General features: G+C 37.8%; 1 protein-coding gene across 5 annotated transcripts in view; it reads right to left on the reverse strand.

Moving 5' to 3' along the window:
• The window catches only part of Dpy19l2 (dpy-19 like 2), a 102805-nt gene that overhangs the window by 16699 nt on the left and 61464 nt on the right, over positions 1-24642 (reverse strand). For 4 of the 5 annotated variants that reach the window (XM_052755021.1, XM_052755002.1, XM_052754995.1 and 1 more), the window contains 4 exons: positions 23924-24004; positions 20115-20216; positions 14977-15048; positions 12432-12478 (listed from right to left, as the gene is read on the reverse strand). In XM_052755021.1, the coding sequence (XP_052610981.1) occupies positions 12432-12478; positions 14977-15048; positions 20115-20216; positions 23924-24004 (302 nt within the window). The remainder of the gene's footprint in view (positions 1-12431; positions 12479-14976; positions 15049-20114; positions 20217-23923; positions 24005-24642) is intronic. The other variant, XM_052755009.1, reaches the window with a different exon arrangement.

The raw sequence follows: 24642 nt of genomic DNA on the forward strand, positions 1-24642 counted from the left end.
GTTCAACACCTAAAAAGGAAAATAGAAACAATGAAGACACAAACAGAGGGAATGCTGGAAACAGAAAATCTGAGTAAACAAACAGGAAACACAGATGCAAGCATAACCAACAGAATACAAGAGATGGAAGAGAGAATCTCTAGTGTAGAGGATACAACAGAGGAAATAGATTCATCAGTCAAAGAAAATACCAAAGCCAAAAAAGTCATAGCACAAAAACATCCAGGAAATCTGGGACACCATGAAAACACCAAACCTAAGAATAATAGGGATAGAAGAAGGAGGGATAGAAGAATACCAAGTCAAAGGCACAGAAAATGTATTCAATAAGATCATAGAAGAAAACTTTCCCAACTTAAAGAAGGAAATACCTATGAAGATACAAGAAGCCTATAGAACACCAAACAGACTAGACCCCCCCACCAAAGAAGTCCCCTTGCCACATAATAAATAAACAAATAAACCTACAGAATAAAGAAAGAATATTAAGAGCAGCAAAGGAAAAAGTCCAAGTGACTTATAAAGGCAAACCCATCAGAATAACATCTGATTTCACAATGGAGACTTTGAAAGCCAGAAGGACCTGGACAGATGTAATGCAGACACTAAGAGACCATGGATGCCAGCCTAGACTAATATACCCAGCAAAACTTTCAATCACCATAGAGGCTAGCTATCAGGGAGGACCCTAGGAAGGATGCATGGATCACCCATAGACGGAGAAATGAATGAGGTCTATATGAGCAAACTGGAGGCGAAGTGGGGGGGGGGGGTAATGGAGGGCAAGGGTCGAGGAAAGAGAGCTCAGGGGAGTTGGAGGTCCTAGCTGGATCTGGAACAGAGTGAGGGGAGTGGGAAGTCTTAGCTGGATCTGGAACAGAGTGCAAGAACAAGGAAAGAGACACCATGATAAATGAAGACACTATGGGAATAGGAAGAAGCAGAGTGCTAGAGAGGTCCCCAGAAATCCACAAAGATGACTCCATTATAGACTACTGGCAATGGTCAAGAGAATGCTTGAGCTGACCTTCTCTGGTGATTGGATGGCCAAACATCCTAACTGTCATGATAGAACCCTCATCCAGTGACTGATGGGAGCAGATGCAGAGATCCAAGGCCAAGCCCCAGGCGGAGCTCCAGGAGTCCAACCATTGAGAGAGAGGAGGGATTATATGAGCAAGAAACATTGAGACCATGATTAGAAATAGTACAGAGAAAACTAACCAAACTAGTGGAAACACATGATCTGTGAACCAGTAGCTAAGGAGCCCCCATGGAACTGGACTAGGCCCTCTGGATAAGTGAGACAGTTGTTTAGCTTGAACTGTTTAGGGGGCCCCCAGGCAGTGAGAATGGGACTTGTCCTTAGTTCATGAGCTGGCTTTTTTGAACCCAGGGTCTATGCTGGGAAACTTTGCTCAGCCTTGGTGCAGGGAGGAGGGGATTGAACCTGCCTCAACTGAATGTACCAGGCTCTGCTGAGTCCCTAGGGGAGACCTTGTCTTGGAAGAGGTGGGAATAGGGGGTGGGTTGGTGGGGAAGGCTGGGGGGTGGGAGGAAGGAGAACAGGGGAATCCATGGTTGATATGTAAAACGAATAGAAAATCTCTTAAAAGAAAAAATGGAGCAATCTCATACTAGCAAATTAACAGCATATATGAAAGCTCTAGAACAAAAGGAAATAAACACACCCAAGAGGAGTAGAATGAAGGAAATAAACTGAGGGCTGAAATCAATAAAACAGAAACAAAGAGACATTACAAAGAATCAATGAAATAGCATTGGTTCTTTGAGAAAATCACCAAGATAGATAAACCTTTATCCAAACTAACAAAAAGATAGAGAATATCAAAATTAACAAAATCAGAAATGAAAAGGGGGACATAACAACAGACACCGAGGAAACCCAAAGAATCATTAGGTCAACTTTAAATACCTGTACTCCACCAAATTGGAAACTCAAAAAGAAATGGATAATTTTCTTGATAGGTACCTCTTACCAAAGTTAAATCCGGATGAAATAAATGATTTAAATAGACCTATAATCCTTAAGGAAATAGAAGCAATCACCAAAAGTCTCCCAAGCAAAAATAGCCCAAGGCCAGATGGTTTTAGAGCAGAATTCTACCAGACTTTAAAAAAAGTAACACCAATATTTCGCAAATTATTCCACAAAATAGAAACAGAAAGAACATTGTCAAATTCATTTTATGAGGTCACAGTTGTCCTGATACCAAAATCACTTGACAAAGAAAGAGAATTACAAATCAATTTCCCTTATGAACACAGATGCAAAAATACTTAATAAAATACATGAAAACCAAATCCAAGAACCCATCAATAAGATTATCCACCAAGATCAAGTAGGTTTCATCCCAGAGATGCAAGGATGATTCATTTATGAAAATTAGTAAATGTATTCCAAAATATAAACAAACTGGAAGAAAAGAAAATACGATGGTCTCATTAGATACAGAAAAAGCCTTTACAAAATTCAATACTCCTTATGATAAAAGTCCTTGAGAGATTAGGGATACTAGGGACATACCTAAATATAATAAAGGCAATGTGCAGCAAGCCTATAACTAACATCAAATTAAAAGGAGAGAAACTCAAAGCAATTCCACTAAAATTAGGAACAAGACAAGGTTCTCTCCATACTTATTCAATATAGTTACCTGAAGTTCTAGGTAGAGCAATAAGACAACTGAAAGAGATCAAGATGATATAAATTGTAAAGAAGAAATTAAAGTATAGTTATTTGCAGATGATATGATAGTATACATAAGCAACCCCAAATATTCTACCTTGGAACTCCTACAGCTGATAAACACCTTTAGAAAGTGCCTGGATACAAGATTAACTAAAAAAAAAAAAAAATCGGTAGTCCTCCTATATACAAATGATAAATGGTCTGAGAAAGAAATCAGGGAAAAAACACCCTTCACAATATCCACAAATAATATAAAATACCTTGGTTTAACTCTAACTAAGCAAGTGGAATACTTGTATGACAAAAACTTCAAATCTTTGAAGAAAGAAATTTAAGAAGATATTAAAAGATTAAAAGATCTCCTATGATCATGGATCAGTAGGATTAACATAGTAAAAATGGTCATCTTACCAAAAACAATCTACAGATTCAAAGCAATTCCCATCAAAATTCTAACACAATTCTTTACAGACCTTGAAAGGACACTATTCAATTTCATATGGATAAACAAAAACCCAGGACAGCTAAAACAATCCTGGACAATAAAAGAACTGCTGGTGGTATCACTATGCCTGATTTCAAGTTGTACTACAGAGCTATAGTAATAAAAACCACATGCTATTGGCATAAAAACAGACACTATCAATGGAATCAATTTGAAGACCCAGCTATAAACGTACATACCTATGGACACTTGTTTTTATAAAGCCAGAAATACACACTGGAAAAAAATACAGTACCTTCAATAAATAGTGCTAGTCAAACTGGGTCTCTGCATGTAGAAGAATGAAAATAGAACCATGTTCATCACCCTGCAAAAACTTCAAGTCCAAGTGGATCAAAGACCTTAACATAAAACCAGACGCACTGAATCTGACAGAAGAGAAACTGGGTAATGGCCTTGAACACACTGGAGATAACTTTCTGAACAGAACACCAATAGTGTAGGCTCTAAGATCAACCATAAATGGAACCTCATGAAACTGAAAAGCTTCACTGAGGGAAAACGTACTGTCAACAGGCCAAAATGACAGCCTACATAATGGGGAAAGATTTTTACTAACTCCAAATCTGATAGAGGACTAATATCCAAAATATATAGAGAACTCAATAAACTAGATATCAAAAACCAAATAATCCAATTTAAAAAAATGAGGTACGAATCTAAACATAGAATTCTCAATAGAGGAATCTTAAACGGCTGAGAAACACTTAATGAAATGTTCAATATCCTTAGCCATCAGGGAAATGAGATTCCATCTTACACCTGTCAGAATGACTAAGATCAATAACACAAATGACAGCTCATGCTGACAAGGATGTGGAGCAAGAGGAGCACTCCACTATTGTTGGTGGGAGTGAAAATTTGTACAGCTACTATGGAAATCAATATGGCAGTTCCTCAGAAAACTGGGAATTGATCTACCTCAAGAACCCGGATATACCCTTCTTGGGCATATATCCAAAGGACACTCCATCATATTACAAGGACACCTGTTCAACTACGTTCATTTTGGCTTCATTCATAAAGCCAGAAACTGGAAACAATCTAGATGTACCTCAACTAAAGAATGAATTTATTTTTAAAAAAATGAGTTACATTTATGCAGCTGAAAAAAAGAAAGAAAAAGAAAACAAAAAGTAAAAGACATCATGAAATTTGAAGGCAAATCGATGGAACTAGAAAAAAAAATCAACCTGAGTGAGGCAACCCAGACCCAAAAGACAAATATGGTAAGTGGACATTAGTCATTAAATATATGATAATCAAACTACAATCCACAGACCCAGAGAGGTTAGGTAAAGAAGAGGGCTCTAGGGTGGAAGCATGGATCTCCTGGATAAGGGGAAATAGAATAGATTTTGCTGGTGGACTGGGGATGGGTGGAGACAGTAGCAGGAAGGATCACTTGGTGGTGGGAGATTGGTTAGAGGGAGAGAGTGTGGGGAGAGACTATCACTGCCTTGAGGACCAGCCTCCAGCAGCTCAGGGTTTGAGGGGAGAGCCAGTGGAGATGGCAGACTTTCACTCAATTTGACTTTTCTATCTGAGGGAGTAAAACTTAATTCTCAGGGGCCTGTGAGAGAGGCTAAACTTAACTCTCTGGGGCTGACAAAAGAAAGGGAAAAAACACACACACACACACATCTCCAACATGTCAGGATCTCACCTAGGGTCCTGACGAATGGCAAGCCTTCAGCAGGTCAGAGAGCCTGAAGAGGAGATGCAGAGTAGGCAAACTACTGGACAGACAAACAGACACACGAGGACTTTTCTAAGGACTGAAGCTTAGATCTTCATTCTACAATTCCTACTGTTGCTTGTTCTACTCTATTCCTTTTCTGTTCTGTTTTTCTGCCATGATGTTACCCTTGATGTCAATCTTGATGTCTTCCTTCTATCTTTCTTGGTGTTTTTCTTCTCTCATGTCTTTTACTTTTTCCCTTACAGCTTATATACCCCAGTATAATCTTTCAAGTAATATAAAAATCACAGTGTGGTTACATTTTATTTTTCAAGTGATTGAAAAGTTTAAAAAAAAAACAGCATGTTTTCTATATCCCTTACATGATTAAACATTTTATGTATTACAGGTGAAAAACAAGTTGTCCCAAGAACCCACATACATTGATACCCAAGCAACTTGTTATACGTTAACAGAGTGTAAGTGAGCAAAGCTTTTTCTCAGCCAGTTCTTTTGCTTGCATGCTACATTTTGCATTTTACATGTCACACAGAAAGGACCAATCATTTTGTTATTTATCTCAAAGGGTAATCTTATAAGAAATCTTAGAAGAATCATAAATCTAAACTTTTATATATGAAAAACAACCAGTCAGCTCTACTTTAAATCCTCAGGGTGCATACCCACTCATCAATAGTTGTTTTTAATATCGGGAAGCTGAAAGCAGAAATGGGTACAAGGAATTAATCATCACCTTTGATTAATTCACCAACCCATCCTAGCAAGAAAGGCACACCAGCCAATTATTATTGGGCTGCTTTGTTCTTGTTCCCTGAGCTTATTGAATCCCTCACACAACTATAGGTCTTTCTAAACTTTAGATTGTTTCCCAAATTTTCTTCCCCAAACCCAATAACAAAAACATCTTAACCTAGCCGTAAGTCACATTTAAAGCTTTGTTTTAGCTATGATGCACACTGAAACCCATGAACACATTTCCCAACATCAAGATTAAAAGAACTTGAGCTAACTGAGCTTCTGGGACTTAATTTAGAAAATTTTGTTTCTCTAAATCATTAGGTTAAGTTACAGTCTATATGGCACCTCAAGAGAAACTAGCTGTGTGACATTTCTTTGTTCATATTTTCTACCATCTTCAGCCTCTGCTTTATCAGAGGTGGGGGCAAAATCATATCTTGTTTTTATCTATATTAGTATTCCCATTAAGCTAACCTTTATCATAATCCCTTACTATATTTATTAAAGACCCTCAATCATCGAAATCTTATTTAAACTAGCACTATTATTGTATAAAACCATTGCTTCAGTTTAACAGTATACCTTAGGAGGAAATCATCTTTATAATAACCCACAGGTAAAAATTCCCAGCAGAATGGGATATTTCCATGAGATAATCACACTACATTAAGGGCAGTGAGGATCCCCCCATGCCCATTCACACCATGCCATATACCAGAGAAAAATGGCAGCAGCAAACATGCAAAGACACAGTAGTAGCAAGAGACATTCTAGAGCAAAGGCTCTCAGAGCCTTGCCTATCCTTGCCTAATCATTCATCAGAACTTTTATTTTTGGTGGGCCTATCACCTAAAGTCAATTGCCATCTGCTGTTCCTCTGACAAGGCCAAGAGACAGCTGGAATTCAGGGGCCTTAGGGATGGTGTAGAAACCTAGTACAGTGGAAACTACCTGGGATCTATGAGGATGATTCTAGTAAGGACTACCAGTAATGGGGGATACAGAGTATGAACTGGCCATCTCTTATAGCTAGGCAGTGCTCCCAATGGCAGGATTGGATTCCATTTTGTTAAGTTGTTGGCTGAGCGGGGGGGGGGGGGGGCTCTCATGGAGATACCAGACAACTCAGGCTTATGCTAGGACAGAGGGCCGCTTTCTGCAAACTCCCAAAGCAGGGCCCTGTTGCTGAGGACAACTTCAGTTCATTGGATATAGAGAAGTTGAGCTGATATCTACCTGGACCCTTCACTCCTACACTCTAGTTTTTTTGGCATGGGAAGGTACTCTGAAGGCTACCAAAAGAAAAACACGGACACCAACACAGCCTTCAAACCTTTGACCTACAAGCTGTCCCACCTGCAAGATGTTCTGGGGCAATGGTGGCATAAAACTTGTGGGAGTAGCCAACCAATATTTCTTTTAACTTGAGGCCCATATCACGGGAAGGATCCCATGCCTGATACTGCTTGGATAGCCAGGAATTGGAGACTGGATAGCCCAGAGACCTAGGGTAGAGCCAAATATGACTGGCCAAAAAAGCAATCAATAAAATGATTTCTAATGATAGTCTGCTATACTCATACATAGGTGCTTTGTCCAGTCATCATCAAAGAGGTTTCCTCCAGCAGCAGACAAGGGTGGATTCAGTAAACCACAGCCAGGCATTATGCAGAAAGAGTCTAAATAGGAGATCTCCTTTGGGTCCCTCCCCTTGGAGATCCAGGAACCATGTGGAAGAGGGTTTAGAAAAATTGCAGGAATCAGAGGGGATGAAGGACACCAGGAGGACCCAGCCCACTGAATCAACTAAACAGGGTACATATGGGCTCACAGAGACTGAAGCAGCAAGCACAGGGCCTGCGGGGGTCTGTAGCAGGTCCTCTGTGTATATGTTGTGGCTGTTAGTTTGGTGGGATTCTTAACTGTGGAAGCGGGTGTGTCTGGGAGGAGTGAAGTGAGGGGAAACTGTGGTTGGGATGTACTGTATGAGAGAAGAATCTATTTTCAATTTAAGAAAAAGAAAATTAATATCATTCAACACATTAACAGAATAAAAGATACACATCACGTGATTATGTCAAAAGATACAGAAGAAGCAGCTAACAAAATTCAGTACTTTTTGAAGATAAAAATTCTCAAAAATGAGTGGCTCAACGTAGTATGGACCATGTATTGAAAAGCCCATTGATAACATGATACTCAATGGAGAAAACTGAAATATCTTACTCTAGAATCAGGAACATGGTGAAGATAGCCACTTTCACCCCTTCTATTCAACAAAGTAGCCAAAGCAATAGGCTAGAAAAAAGACAAAAATGCATTCAAGTTAGAAAGGAAGAGAAAAGGTTGCCTGTGTTTGCAGACATGAAACTATCCCAGAACTGTTAGAGCTAATGATCAGATGTAGTAAGATGCAAAAATCAGCTGTCCGTGTATACATTACCAATGAACAGTCTGGAAAAAAGTTAAGACGGCAACCTATAACCTTATAATACAAAATATTGATTACAAAAATTTAAAAACATCCTATTCCCATAGATTAGAAGAATTAATATTGTTAAGATACCCATACCATCTACAGCAAGCTCCAGATTCAATACAATATTAAAATCATCATGTATTTTTTTTTGAAGAAATAGAAATAAGCAACTCCAAGTATGAAACCACAAAAGAACACACAGCCAAATCAGTCTTGTGCAGGCACCACACTTTCCAATTTCAATACAGATTACAATACCATAGTGTCAAACACAGTATACCACCAAGGCTCAAGGCACATCACAGAAGAGGGGGTAGAAAGCATTGAAGAGCTGGAAGGTAGGAGGAGTGCCTTGAAATGCCCTTCTAGACATGAAGTGGCTGGTGCATGCACAAACTCAAAGCAGGTGTGATTACCTGGACAAGACCTATTTAAAATAAAACCAATTAAAAATTCCAGTGTATAAGTGGGAGGAGCTTCTGAGGCACCATGCCTAGGTAAGGAACTACCGAGAGTTGATAGCAGATGGGGAAAAGTGAGTCACTTTTCTTTGGTAGTGAAGGCTATAGGCGGGTTGCCTATGCCCCCATGATCTCATACCCAAAAGGAGATGGTTAGCACATTAGTTACAAAAAGGCAAACTACCTGGCAACCCCCTGGCCATACCAACTTGGAAATCAGGTAGGTGAACTTTACTCTCTTTCCTGTTCTCCATTTCCAATTTCCCAATCTCATCTCCAGCCCTGTAGCAGACAACCTGCTAAGTTCATACTTTTCCCTCTTCCTCCATTACCTGGGGACTCTGCAGCAACTCCTGGCAGAACCAGCCAACCCTGCTTCTAGTCAATCCCCATTCTACTGTGTTAGCTTTCAATACCTAGTAACTTATTGTACCTGGGACCTCCAGGTGGCCAAACCTTGAAGTGACTCAAAAGTACTCAGTAGGTAACCTATAGACACCACACTCTTCTAAGACCCAGAAAGGGCAACAGAAATCAAGGAATACAATAGTCACCCAACAAAGACAAGACCAGATATCAACACCTAGAATTACAATTCCCCACAGCACATAATAATCAAAGCACTAAGTGTACGAACAAAGAAAGGATATTAAAAGCAGCAAGGGAAAAAGACTAATGAATACAAAAAGATAAACCTACTAGAATTACTTTTCAATGTAGATTTTGAAAGCCAGAAGGTTCTGGACAGATGCTTCACAAACTCTAAGAGACCACAGATGCCAGCCCAGACTATTATACTCAGTAAAACTATCAATCACAATAGACAAAGAAGGAAAACATTCCATGATAAAATCAAATTTAATCAGTATCTATTTTCAAGTCCAGCTCTACAGGAGATAGAGAGGTTAATCACACACCCCCAAAAACCACAAGAAATAAATAATCTTAGTACCACAAATCAAAAGGAGGGTCCCAAACAACAACAAAATAACAAGAATCAACAAACATGGGTCATTGATAACTATCAACATCAATAGTCTTAATTCCCCCAATAAAAAGGCACAGATTTCCAGACTGAATTTGAAAACAGGATCAATCCCTTCTGTTGCATGCACGCAAAAAACCAAACCAAAACAAAACAAAAAACAAAAAAAAAATGCCTTAACATCAATGACAGACATTACTTTGGGGTAAAAGAATGGAAAAAGATATTCAAAGCAAATGAACATAAGAAGCAAGCTGATGTAGCCATTTTAATATCTGATAAAATAGATTTTAAACCAAAACTAATCAGAAGAGATAGGGAAGAACACTATATTACTCATCAAAGGAAAAAATCCACCATAACGATATTGCACTTCTTTAACATTTGTGCACCAAACACAAGGGCACCCAAGTTCATTTTAAAAAGCACTACAGCATCTTAAATCACATATAAAGCCTCACACAGTGATAGTGGATGACTTTAGTACCCCATTCTCGCCAACAGACAGGTCATCCAGATAAATACTAAACAGAAAATGCTAAAGGTAACTGATGTCATAAACCAAATGTACCTATTTACAAAACATTTCACCCAAACAAAAAAGAATGTACCTTCTTCTCAGCACTTCATGGTTCTCCAAAACTCACCACCTACTGGGACACAAAGCAAGTCTCAACAGTTAAAAGAAAATTTAAATAACATCCCATCTGACCATGAGAGATTAAAGCTGGGTATCAATAACAACAGAAATAATAGAAAGCTTACAAACTCATGGAAACTAAACAACTCACTGTTGAATGAAAATGGATCAAGACATAAATTAAGGAAGAAATTAATAACTTTTTAGAATTGATTGAAAAAAATATAAGATACTTAACCTTATGGGATACATTGAAGATTGTTCATAGCACTAAGTGCCTACATTAAAAAATTGAGAGCTCATATTAATAACAAAACAGCACACCTGGAAGCTCAAGAACAAAAGGAAGAAATAATAGCGTACAGGAATTGACTTCAAGAAATATTCAAACAGGCTAAAATCAATAAAATAGAAACAACAACAAATACAAAGAATCAATGAAACAAAGAGTAGTTGGTTCTCTGAGAAAAATCAGTAAGAATAACAAACCCTTAGCCAAATTAACTAAAAGGCAGAAAGAGAATACCCAAATTAATAAAAATAGAGATAAAAGGAGGAACATATCAACAGGCACCTAGGAAATTCAGAGAATCATAAGGACATATTTTAAAAACCTGTACTTCACCACATTGTAAACCTAAAAGAAATGGACATTTATACCAACAACCAAATTTAAATCAAGATCAGAAAATCAAGTTAAATAGACCCGTAATTCCTGGTGAACACAAACATTATCACTCTCTGCTTTATGACTGCATGCAATGTCCCACTGCTGGCTCCTGTGGCCATGATGGACTGTGTCCCCTGGGAAATTAAGATAATAAACTCTTTCTTCCTTATGTTATTTTTGTCAGAGTATTTTGTCACAGCAATGAGACAATTAAGTAAACAATGATCTCTGTGTATTACAGGAAAATATCTGAGAAATTTTGAATAGTTTTCTTTTTGATATAGATAACATTTATAACCAACAAATGAATACAGAATATTGGAAAGTTTTATATAGCTGTATAAACTATAAAAATGTATAAACATTCCAAAATTCACATGTAAATTATTGATTCATTCCTTGCTTCAAACTATATGGCATGAATATTATATATAAAAGTTTATTGTCAAAGAAGAAATAAGTCACTAAGAAGAAATATAATAAACAGACCTTGAAAAAGATATAAAACTTCACTTTCAGCTATATGGTTGATAAAAAAGACTTCCTTATTCTGAATTACTGCCTTCCACTCATTTGCCCCCACAAGTCTTCCTTTTTCCACATTTCATCACTTTGGAAGTATCTGAGGACACTTTTCATATCTCTATTAGTTATGTTTCAAACAGTGAAGTGTTCCACGTCCATTCATGCATTTCTTTGGAAGGGCTTATCAAGGAAACTTATTTAGAATGTCACAATACACTTCTCCAGCTTCCATCTGACCCACACAAAACAGAGTGTACATATGAGCACCCTGCTTTAGAAATGATTTCAACCAATGCTCTCAAGGTCTTATATTAGCATCTCTGGCAACCAGACAAATCTGCTAATAAAAAAAAGTACAGGCATAGAGTATACAAGGCTTGTAGACGACACTCAGTACTCTTGGCACAATTTTTCTGTCAAGATAAACTATGCAAAAAATAAAGAACACAAGTAAGATTAAGTGATATAATTACTAATACAAAGTAGTTTGAAATAATGTTTCTTCAGAAGGTATTTTTCTCAACTGTGTGTGATACAAATTATATTACAATTCATTGGCCCCTGTCTGTGCTTGATTCTAGCAATTTTACTGGAACCACTAAAAATGTGATACAACAAATATTTTTTAAAACAAATTTGGTAAAACACTTAACATTTAATAAATATTTAGAAATATAACAATTATTTCTTTTCTGAAAGTTAAAAATAAGGATGGCTTAAATAAATCTTAAGTATTTCTGTTTATGAATTTTAAACTCTGATGATATATATGAAAATTAAGTAAGTTTAAAATTTGAGCTATTTCAAAATATAAATATCTCTAAAGTAATTTTAAATATATAGACTAAATCCATAAGAGTAACATTTTAAAAGAAAAAAATCTAAATTTACTTCTTATAGCCTTTGTTGATCATAATGTTGAATTAAACAATCGTTTGAAAATTATTAATATTTTAATAAGTTACTTAATAATGAACATAGTATGATTTTTAAAACAACTGTGAAAGAATTACCTTAGATAAGTGTTTGTACATAAGACACATAAGATATCACGAACAATCTGTAAACAGAATCAATCAATGAGACTTCTCTACGACATACTGTGATATACTGAAACTCTAGCTCATTGCTATAAACACACATTCCACCAAGAAGGTTCTCTTCCTCTGCTTTGTTCATTCCTTTGCTTTTGTTCCTTTAGATATAAATGTCACCCTGGCCTGGGCTGGCCTGAAGCTGGTGATCCCTGTGCCTCAGCCTCCACATCCTGAGATTACAGGTGTTATGAAAACCAACTTCTTTAGTGTTAAATAAGTTTCTGTAATAGTTTACTCCCAGCTTGAAATCATCAATTTAGGATAATAGCTTCCTGGTGTATTCAGTAGGAGTGGTAGAGTAAATCTTAGGACTATTTTGGCTCTAAAGTGCTTAGCTTTTAGAATGTGAAGAGCTACATACTAGTACTGAAACTGTTTTAGCTGGGCAGGGTGGGCGACAGTTGATCTGAAAGGAGGGAGCCTCTACCATGCACTTGAGACAGTTTTAGCCCCCACATTCTTTTCTTCCTCTTGTTCTTCTCTTGCCTACTCATCTGTATTTCTGCTTTACTCAAAGCTCTAGATAATTATTAAATAAGGTATTGATACATCTGCTTTCTTGACTACACTTCTATCCAAGGTAGCTGCTATATGAGAATTTTCAGTTCTTACAAAAAAATGTACCAGATGATGGACACGGAAGGAAGAAAAGAAAAAAGAGGAAAGGAAATGGGTAAACTAAGCTGGACCACAAAGGATTTACCACACAAACCAAAAAAATCCATGGATTCTTAAAAGTTTGTACTTCATAGAATACTAGCTTTAACCCAAATGAACAGGCAAATATATATAGTTGAATAGTTAATTGAACTTTAATTGAAATAAAATTTAAGTATAGAAATTTTAATTTCATATATTAATTCAAGAGCATACTTGATAGAAAAATATTTCAAATTCAAGGAAAACATAAATGTAATATTAATTTAATAAGTATCAAATAATATAAATAAAATTATAGTCACATATTCAAACAGATAAATTCAGGGTATCAATAATAAAATATCAGTTTGTAGGAATTTAATATTTATGCTTTCTCAGTAGAGTCATATTACATATGTCATCCTTATTCTATAAGGTCATTTTATATAAGTGAAAATCTAAATAAACATCAGTTATATCCACAAAGTGAAGAATAAGCCATTCAGGGCAAAGAAAGAATGAAGAGTTGACAAGGAAGCAGGAAAGAGTGGAGCTTTAGTGGCTACAAGTGTGTGTGTGTGTGTGTGTGTGTGTGTGTGTGTGTGTGTGTGTGTGTGTGTATACATGTGTGTTTATGTACACACTTCAGTTTAGGCTTGCAGTGTTTGGATACTAATAAAATATTTGAGAGTGTCTCTGTCTGATTAAAAAAAAAATAGTACATCTAGTCAACCTTTGCTACACTGGATGGCTCTTCATTCAACAGTTACTTTCCACTTTAGCCCCTAGGCTGGAGTTGAGCCTGGCAAGAATGCCATGGTCTACTTTGATGGAGTACAAACAGAAACTGTAAACTATCTCAGCTTTGAGCTTGGGAGGACCAGGGCACAAGAGAACAGTAGCTTCTTGTCCTCTCACCCATTCCTCTTCTTCTCCTCTGTCCTGACTGCCCCCAGTGGAAAGGAGCCAAGTCAGGTGTAGACACAGAGGTGTAGACTTGCAGGGTGGTGCTTCTTTATGCAAATGACTACTCATACTCTATGCTGAAACACAGGGACAAGAAATGGGGCGTGGGAACTACATGGAAAAGACATGCAATTTTTAACTTTAAGCATAGAAAACTTTCAACTGGATCACAGATGGAATTGTGGGTGGGGAATCATGTTATAGCTTCTGCTGAACAGGGAAACATAAACATAGGTTGACTTAAGACACTGCTAACATTATAAATAAAGATGACTCCAAGCTGCTAAAAGTAAGTGTAGGGATTTATGTCATTAAAGTCTTAAACCATGAAAATATGCTAGTGAAATGTTAAAGACAGTTTCTTTTAACATGGTATGATCTTCTGATGTAAAAGTAGTATATGTGTAAGGAAAGATTTGGTTTTTTTAGTGGTTGTGTAAATTTCTCCTATGCACAACTGCTCAAAATAGATGAAGACTTCTTTGGCTGTGTTTTACACTCATCACTATACTTTTTGCTCATGCTGCATGATAAAGTTTTTATTCTTTAGTGTTTCATGCCTCACACCTGGGACTGTCTGGGAGTGGTCATGTTTTGCTTGTCCATCACACCTTCAAGTATATGCAGTTCTTTATATATAGTCAGTGATTGGTAAAATCACCTTTGTAATAACAAAATAAAGTATCTTTAATGATGTGATTTTTAAAGTATAATACCAAAAAAGACATGAATAAAATTATTTAGACAGAGAAAAAGAATTAAACCTAAAAGTAAGAAGGAAGGAATTTGAGCAACTAGCATTAATCTATTGTAGTTCTACCTTACACCTATAAAAAAAATGACAAATTTTACATACCTTTTTAAAGATAAAATACGTAACCACTATAACAAGTGGAAGTAATAATGTCTTTGTGTATCTCAGTGGTGTCTGAAATATAGCAAATGATTCAAAATGGTTAATTATGAAATTTTACTTGAAGCAGTAAATATGTCAAACTGAACCATAATGATATTTACTGAAGATTAAATTTCCTTGTCTTCCGACAAACTCAGAGAAAACAACCTCATTATCCATCCTATTTTGTTAAGTCCAAAATGTATCTAATTCACTTTCTATCCTAATTAATCTTCAACTATAACTAACTAACCTTCAACTATAACTAACCAATCTTCAACTCCCTCAGAGACCCAAGAAGGAAACAATATTAGCTAACAAAAATAAAAACAGAAAGTGCATGCAAGCAACTTCCAAAAAATTTGTGAGTTGACAGAAACAGCCAGCTGCCTGGACAGTCACCTGAGGTTTCTCCACAGTGTTGGGGCATCATCTTCAGCCCATAGGCCTAGCATATCTGACAGACTCATTTGTGAAGTAGGATGTACACAAGGTCGACAGTTCAACCTCACATTGGGTGAGAGCAGTCCATGTACCAGAAACACCCGAACTCCACTAGTGTCATGCCATGATTCAGGACTTTAAATTCTGGAAATTGTTGTTGATTTTTCAATTCAGCTGTCCATTCTTGGCTGTGTATATATGGCTTCATCTCAACATCCCGCTCTTCTCCACATCCCTCTGTCAAATGCCAGTTCACTATTGCGAGGCGTGAGCTTAGTTATTCTTCAAGAACAACTGTTTCAGCTGCTGTTCCATTGCACATCAGAAGCCATCGGCCCACTGCCTATTCAGCTGCCTTCGAAGAAAAGGGCACTGCACCTTTTCCAAACTGCGAAGGCCACTTCAGGGATGGTGCCATACTGTCCTGGCCTCAGAAGATGCCTCTTGATAAAGCCATAACCACACTCGTTTTGGCAAGAATCAGCAGTCCTTTGTTTCATGTCCTGTCTGTCCATTTTGTCAGCAGTTGATTCAAGGATACTTTGTTGTCCAGTGGCTAACTTTTGCCACAATGAAAGTCAACTCCATATGCAGTTTTCTCTGAGTTTGTCGGATGCAAATGGACTAGACATTGTTTAGACATTTGTTACTTGTATATATTGTATATAGTCATTGTACTTTTGTATATAGTTTTTCTTTTGTTAGTTATAACCTTTTTCTTTTTTTTCCTTTTTATTGAAATAGAAAAGGGGGAAAAAAAAAAAAAAAAAAAAAGAAACAACACAAATTGGGGGGGGGCGTTGGGGGGAAGGTGAGGGGGACGGGAGGGGGGAGAACAAGGGAATCCGTGACCAATATGTAGAACTGAATTGTATTGCAAAATAAATTAAAATAAATTAAAAAAAAAAAAAAAAAATAAAAAAAAATAAAAAAAAAAAAAAAAAAAAAAAAAAAAAAATTTCCTTGTCTTTAGCAAAATAAATGCTCATCAATTTCCACAGTCTAATAATACAAGAATGAAATTATTAAAGTGGTTATAAAACACATCCAATTGCTGTGGGATGGTCTGTATGTCAAGGGTGTTGCTGATTGGTCAAAAAATAAAACACTGATTGGCCATTGGCTAGGCAGGAAGTATAGGCAAGACAAGGAGGAGAATAAAGCTGGGAAGTGGAAGGCTGAGTCAGAGAGACACTGCCAGCTGCCATGATGACAAACGGCATGTGAAGATGCCGGTAAGCCATGAGCCACGCGGCAAGGTATAGATTTATAGAAATGGATTAATTTAAGCTGTAAGAACAGTTAGCAAGAAGCCTGCCACGGCCATACAGTTTGTAACCAATATAAGTCTCTGTGTTTACTTGGTTGGGTCTGAGTGGCTGTGGGACTGGTGGGTGAGAGAGTTTTGTCCTGACTGTGGGCCAGGCAGGAAAACTCTAGCTACATCCAATAAAGACAGCAGCTTGGAAGCTGCTCTATGATGTGGTTAAGAGGTCATCTTTAGAAATAATAGGCTGTACTCCAAAGGCAGAGAGGAACTTCAGAAATTCAAAAAGACAGCGAAAGACTAGCTGAGAAGAGCTGAGAAGATTGTCTTTGTTTGTGGTGGTTGGAATAAGAATGGTCCTCATAGGTTCATTTGAATGCTTAGTCATCAGGGAGTGGCACTATTTAAAAGAATTAGGAGGTATGGGTTTGTTAGAGAAAGTGTGTCACTAGGGTGTGGTGGTATTGTGTTCCCCAAAATATTGTGCACCCTAATAAACTTATCTGGGGTTAGAGAACAGAACAACCACTAGATACAGAGGCTAGAAATTGGTGGCACTCACACCTTTAATCCTAGCATTCCAGAGGCAGAAATCCATCTGGATCTCTGTGACTTCAAGGCCACATTGGAAAGAGCCAGGCATGGTAACACACGCCTTTAATCCCAGAAAGTGAGCCTTTAATCCCAGGGAGTGATGGCACAAAGCAGAAAGGTATATAAGGCGTGAAGACCAGAAACTAGAATCTTTTGGCTGGTTAAGCATTCAGGCTTCTGAGCAACAGTTCAGCTGAGATCCATTTCGATGAGGACTCAGAAGCTTCCAGTCTGAGGAAACAGGATCAGCTGAGGAACTGACGAGGTGAGGTACCTGTGGCTTGTTCTGTCTCTTTGATCTTCCAGCATTCACCCCAATAACTGCCTCAGGCTTGATTTTATTAATAAGAACTCTTAAGATTCATGCTACACTAGGGAGTGGGCTTTGAGGGTTCAAAAGCCCAAGCTAGGCCCCAGTGTCTCTCTCTCTCTTCCTGCTGCCTGTGCATCCAGATGTAGATCTCTCAGCTACCTCTCTAGCACCATGTCTGCCTGCATGCTGCCATGCCTCCCATCATGATGACAATGGACTAAACCTCTGAAACTGTAAGCAAGCCCCAATTAAACGCTTTCTTATATAAGAGTTTTCCATGGTCTTGGTGTCTTTTCTTAGGAATAGAACACTGGCTAAGACAAAAATGAACGCCAACTTGTGGCTACCTGGTAGGGAGAGAGGAAGAAAAGCCCTATCCAAAAGGAAAGTCAGCTGGCCCTGACTTTAAGAAAACAATTGACAGTCCTACCCCCCAGAAAAGCCCCATGTCCTCACACTATTCAAATATTAGACCTGAAGATTTGATATTGCTAGAAGGAAACACAGATAAACACTTCAATACATCGGCATAGGCAAGGACTTTCTGAAAAGGATTCCAGTAGCAAAGGAAATAATCCTGAGAATTAATAGATGGGCTATGCAAAATTTAAAAACTTCGACATGACAAAGGAGATAATTGTCAGAGCAAGCAGCAGTTCAATATCAAATTACATGAAGAACTCAAAAAATGAACACCAAAATATCCAACCAATAAATGAACTGATAAACTGAATAGATAGCTCTCCAAAAGAAGTGGAAATGACAATGGGTATTTGAAAAAGGGTCTGTATTTATATCTCAGCCACCTCTCTCCAGTCAGAATGGCTATCATCAAGGAAACAATGCTGGAAAAGGTATAGAGAAAGGGGAGCCTACTGGTGGGGTGTAAATAAGAGCAGTCACTGTAGAAACTAACATAGATGTTCCTCAGATTGCTAAAAGTAAAACTACCAAAAGACCAATACATCACCCAAAGAATTCCCAGCCAAGCTATCACAGAGATACAAGCACATCCATGTCTATTGTTCCACAGTTTGCAAGAAATGAAACAAGACTAGGTTTCTTTCAACAGATGAGTGGATAAAAATAATGTTATGCACATAAAAGTGGAATTTTACTCAGTAATAAGGAAAACGAAATCATACCATTTGCAGGAAAATGGATGAAGTGGGAAATCATTTCTCTCGTGAAATATTGGTGTGTGTGTTTGTCTGTCTGTGTTAGTCATGAAAGAAGAAAAGGGACTATGGTAGGGGAGGAATGGGGAAGTGGCCAGTAACAATGGGCCATGGACCATGGAGTAGAGCAGTGGGAGAGGCGATGAATAAGAAAAAAAATATTAGGAACTATATTATCTCTACATTTTCCTTTCTTTTGGGTGATATTTTTCTATATATGGCACTAGGTTTTACATGCATTTTAATAAATCCCGGTCCTACAGTCTCATTTTCTACACTGAAAATTTCTATTCTTTTCATTACTGTCTCTTGAGCTAAGAAGAAAGTCCACCAGAGTAACTACAGAAAGCAGAGAGAGTGCGGAAGTTTCAGCAGGCAGACAGTTCTCTGGACCAGTTCTCATATGAGCTCACTTGCATGCTACTAATTATATCTACCTATCGTATATGCAAGAAACAAGTCATTTTTCCTCTCTGAAGTCCTACTGTGCCCTGCTTAATGGAGAATTAGTTGTCAACAACAGTTTCTGAGTTAATGGGTAATAAATAATAAAATTTCATTACTATGTTAACTTAGAGTCATAGTTATTAGGCAAGGACAGACCCAGAGACAACATTTCTAGTCTAAGAAGAAAAAGGAAGCCTCACATTGAGGAGGGACACTGTATTGGGGCTCAAAGACCCATCAGAGCCAACGTGCCTACTTTTCTCTCACTGTAAATGGAAGAATTGTGTTATATAGTTACTGTGCTCTTAGTCTATGATCTTACAGCAACGCAATGCTTTAATGACAATAAGCTTGAGCCTTTTCAACTGGTGAAAGGCATGCCATTCTGTAACATAAGTTGTATCTGTTCACTAATAGTTTGCCTGTCTAGGCAATAACCTGTTACAAGTTATTGTAGTATTTAGGGTAATAATGCAGTGAAAGTGACTTCCTAAAAAAAAAAAAAAAGGATTTGAATTTCATTTTCCTAACTGATCTCTCAGTGGCCTTGATTACTCAAAACAATTTTTTTTTGTAATAGCAGTAATCACTTTGATCAAATATTTTACCTCAATTATCTGATTTAACTGTCATCTAACCATCATCTATAGTTCTTTTAGAGCCAGACTATTAGGCATTGATTTTAGAGGTAAAATTGGTGACAAATGCCATATGGCTAGCAGACACTAAAAGAAAATAGAATAAGTTGGGTGTTTCCAAGTACAAAGTTTGTTTTGTATTTCAAACCAAATGGAAAATGAACAGAGAACAAAATCATTACATGTGCAGAGAATGAAAAGTAGAGAAACATTCATACCGCTTGTTCCATGAAGTCAAATTCAGGAGCACAGGTGTATATTAAGGTATCGAAATCTGTGTACCTTAAGATTCTGGCTGCTATGAGGTCACTCAGGCGAATCTGGAAAAAAATAAAGCAAAATGAATGAAAATCACACAATATAGCTAGTAATGGATAAATGATATCGCCCAAGTGTAACAGAGCATATAGATCCAAGATGCAGAAGTGTGCCTCAGAATCAAAAATCAAATGCAGAGGACTGAGGGTATTAGTGATGAGTTATCAAGACTACAGAAAATAAATAGGAATATCGAGTGTGCTGGTTAGTTTTTGTCAGCCTGACAATGAACTAGAGGCTTTTGGAAAGAAAGAACCGCAATTGAGGAACTGCTCCTATCAGATTGCCCTGTGGGCATGTCAATGGAGCATCTTTCTCAATCAACGATAGGTATAGAAGGGCCCAGCCTACCATGGGTAGTGCCAACCCCAGGACATTGGGTTGGAGGAGAAAACAAGATGAGCAAGTCATGGACAACAATCTAGTAAGATGTTCTCCTCCTTGGTCTCTGCTTCAGTTCCTGCCTCTAGGTTCCTTACTGAGCTTCTGCTCTGACTTTCCTCAGTTATAAATTGTGACTTGGAAACTAGATTAACTCTTTCCTCCCCAAGTTGTTTGGGTCAATGGTTTATAACAGCAACAGAGAACAGTGGCATGAACATCATTAGCATAAACAATCACTTTCTAATTGGATTTAAGTCCTATTCCACCATTATCGGTCCAAGAAACTATGCCTAGACAAGTCACAGACCCTAGGGGTGATCCTGGTGCTATTACATTGCCAAATGGGCATAGTATTAAGCTGACTCCTCATGGCATATGGTTATACCCATACATCTCTCAACCCTCCATTGAGATACTTCTGTTTGCAGTAAATAGTGATTAACACAGAGACCCACAACTATCCAAGGGACAGAAAATAAGAGACTGCAGAATGCTCAGCCCTCCAAAGGTTTAGGGATCATTGTGGAAGGCAGTGCAAAGCGTAATAGCCAGAAGAGGTTGATGACTAGAAGGAAGCTTTAGACGCAGCAGGGCAGCAGCACATATGGACTTATAACAGTTGTGACACCATATAGAAACCTTATGTAAGCCCAAGTCAGACCAAATCCCAACATGGACGAGGGAGTTGGTCACACAATCCCATCCCTAGCCAAGGAGTGACTACAAACTGTTAGCTGCTGGGAGATGGAGAGATGGTTTTCTTTCTTTATCTCCCTCCCTCCCTCCCTCCCTGTCTTCCTTCCTTCCTTCCTTCCTTCCTTCCTTCCTTCCTTCCTTCCTCCCTTTTCCCTCCCCCTTCCTCCCTCCCTTAATCCCTCCCTCCCTCCCTCGCCCTCTTTTTCTTTTGTGGGGGTGTGTTTCAAGACAGGGCTTCTCTGTGTAACACTGGCTGTCTTGGAATTTTGTAGACCAGACTGGCCTTGAACTCACAGAGATCCATCTGCCTCTGCCTCTGCCTCCTGAGAGCTGGGATTAAAGGCGTGCATTCCACACCAGGCTATAATAGTTATCTTTAAGACTGTAGCCCTTAGAAATTTGACCAAGCACACATTCAAGACTAATTGGACACATAAACTAGTTTTGAGGGATGTGAAAATAAAAGGACACAAAATTGTGTGGGTGGGGATGGGGAGTGGATCTGAGTTGAGGAGGGGAGGTGAAACTTGAAATTCTCAAAGAACTAATACGAAAATACAGAGATGGTAAGAAGTGGAAAGAAGTCAGGAAAAAATTAGCAGTGATGGTAAGGCTGAAGCCAGTGTTTGCCTAGAATAAACTAGTTCGTGACATTTATAATCACGTAATTTGTGGGGGAAAAAACACTTTTAGTTCACTTTTCACTATACACTACAAATCATAAACATTTCTAGGTATTACAGTTTTCACAAAGCCGTATGTACTGGCTGTGTTTGGTACTTAATGATTTCAGACATCCATTCATCCCTTAAGCATGAGAACCCTGCTCATAGGAATCACAACTATACATTCTATTTTGACTTAGTTCCTTGGCACCATCAATCAAACCTAGTCTAGAAGCCTTGCTTTCTACCACCGATGAAACAATTACTTTTCCACTGTGAGATATTTGACGTATGAAACCTTAACTCAAATTCCCCGAGAGGCACAGAAACAATTTAACAACTCTGATGATTATCAGCGTTTATTCTAGCTTAAAGAGTCCTCTTATTGGCCTATACTGAGGATTTTTCTCAAAGTTACTCACCATTTTTTAATTTAAAATAATCCTGACAACTAATAATAATTTGTTTAAAATACTAAAATTTTACATCTAGTGGATATCACAAAGGGAAAGTCTTTTGGGACTACTATCAGACCATTAATTATGAATTTATAATCTAATAATTTATCATAAAATTATGGAACTGTCTTTTCCCTTCATCCTATAGCAATGTGTATGTTTCTTTATAGATTTACAGAGGTTGAGTGAGAATATGGAAAAAGGTGAGAAATAAAATTACCAACCTACCAAATGGATAAGTAATGTGGAAAGTCTAAATAAAGTTAAATAAAAAAATATGCCTTACTAACAGAAAACTAAAGGTAATAAAGAAAACTGGTGTCACACAACCCAGAAAATAGAAACAACCAATGCACCTAAGAATCCATATTTACCATATCAATAAGTACAAAATAGGATTTACGTGTAGAAATTCTTTCATGTGAGTGTAAACCATTTCATTGGCCCTTCTCACCACCTGGCCTTTTACAGAAGCAGTGCTACAATCAGTTGCCAAAGGTAATGTGATTCTGTACTGGATGGGCCCCTACTGAACAGTATTAGATAAAGAAAATTTCATTCTACAGTTTCTTCTGTTATGTTCATATATGCTTATTTCTTAAAAGAAAGTGCTAGACTCCAAAAAGCCAGCTCATGCACTAGAGACAGATCCCAATCCCACTGCCTGAAGGCACCCTAAACAGTTCAAGCTAAACAACTGTCTCACTTATCCAGAGGGACTAGTCCAGTACCATGGAAGCTCCTCAGCTATCACTTTGTGCATCCTTGGTGCAGGGAGGAGGGGCTTTGACCTGCCTCAACTGAATGTATCAGGCTCTGCTGACTCCCCAGGGGAGACCTTGCCTTGGGGGAGGTGGGAATGGAGGGCTGGACTGGGGGGGAAGGCTCGGGGGCAAGAGGAGGGAGGGCAGGGGAATCTGTGGTTGGTATGTAAAATGAATAGAAAATCTCTTAATTAAAAAAAAAAGAAAGTACTAAAAATCAAATATGTATCTATGCATATTTGGGCGTTAGGCCTTGAAAATGGACTTTCATGAAATTATTTGATGTAAACAAATAAATATCAAATCAGAGATAAGGAATCCACATACATTTTCTAGAGGATACAAAGACAAAGCTGTCAATTTGTTTTTACCCAATAAAAATAGTCTGAAATACAAACATAATTTTAGCCTCTAATATGAAATTAATAAAACTATTTTGAAAAAATGTAAAATTCTGTATTTCAAAGATAAGTAGGTACTGGTCACACATTAACATCTTCAAAAAGGAAAAATTATCATTAAGCAAATATTCATCTTTAGCTGCAATATTACAAGTTACTACCAAGGGAATTTGTAGTTTTGTCTCTAGAGGACTGAGATAGCAGCCACTACACATTTTCCCTGGGCATTTATTATCACTCTGCAGAAAAGGACAAAGGAAGACACACAAACAGATCGCTTCAAATTCTTATCCAGTTATGCATCTTTAGAAAGTTTAATGTTTCAAGTAGAAAGTACTTACATGGTCTGAAACGCCACAAATTTTAGATGTCAGAAATTTCAAAATAATTGTTCCACTCCACCAAGCACAGCCTTGGATTAGCTAGAAAATAAAGAGAATTTGGCTTTTAAAAAGAACAAAAGACTCAGTTAGAATATTTAATGATACCCACAAGTAGCAGCACAAAACTAAATTATGTGAGATGCATTCATGTGCTATGTGGAGTGAACAGAAAGAAAAGGAAAGCTGACTTACCATCGTGTATATTGTCAAGGAATGAAATTTGATGACACTGTCACACGGTGATAAAGGACCTAAAAACACCAGGATACTATATACCCTAAATCTGAATATAATTGTAAAGAACAAAAAACTTCCTTTTAATCTCTTTGAAGACAGAGACAGTTTTATTCCTAAACACTACTCTCAGCTAAAAGCCAAGGCTCAAAGAAGTGGTTAGAGGAGCAAGATAAGAACTATGGTAAGATCCCAAGGTTGGAGAGGAGGGTAGCTCAAGTGTGTCTTCTGGATGTGACAGGGACAGGACTACTTCATTCAAGGACTCACAGCTATGGCTGACTGCACAGGACCTGAACAAATCAAGCCAGTCTACATTTTAGGATGACTGGGGAATGAGTTCCCAAGCCCAATCCCTAGCTGAGGAGCTGTAGACAGATAGCTAGTGGTTTCTGTGGAAGAGTCAGTCAATCTTCTCTGAGAGTGTGGCCCCTGGCACTTCA

The sequence above is a fragment of the Peromyscus californicus genome, unplaced genomic scaffold, assembly GCF_007827085.1.
Source record: "Peromyscus californicus insignis strain IS unplaced genomic scaffold, ASM782708v3 Scaffold_11__1_contigs__length_118956290, whole genome shotgun sequence".
NCBI lineage: Eukaryota > Metazoa > Chordata > Mammalia > Rodentia > Cricetidae > Peromyscus > Peromyscus californicus.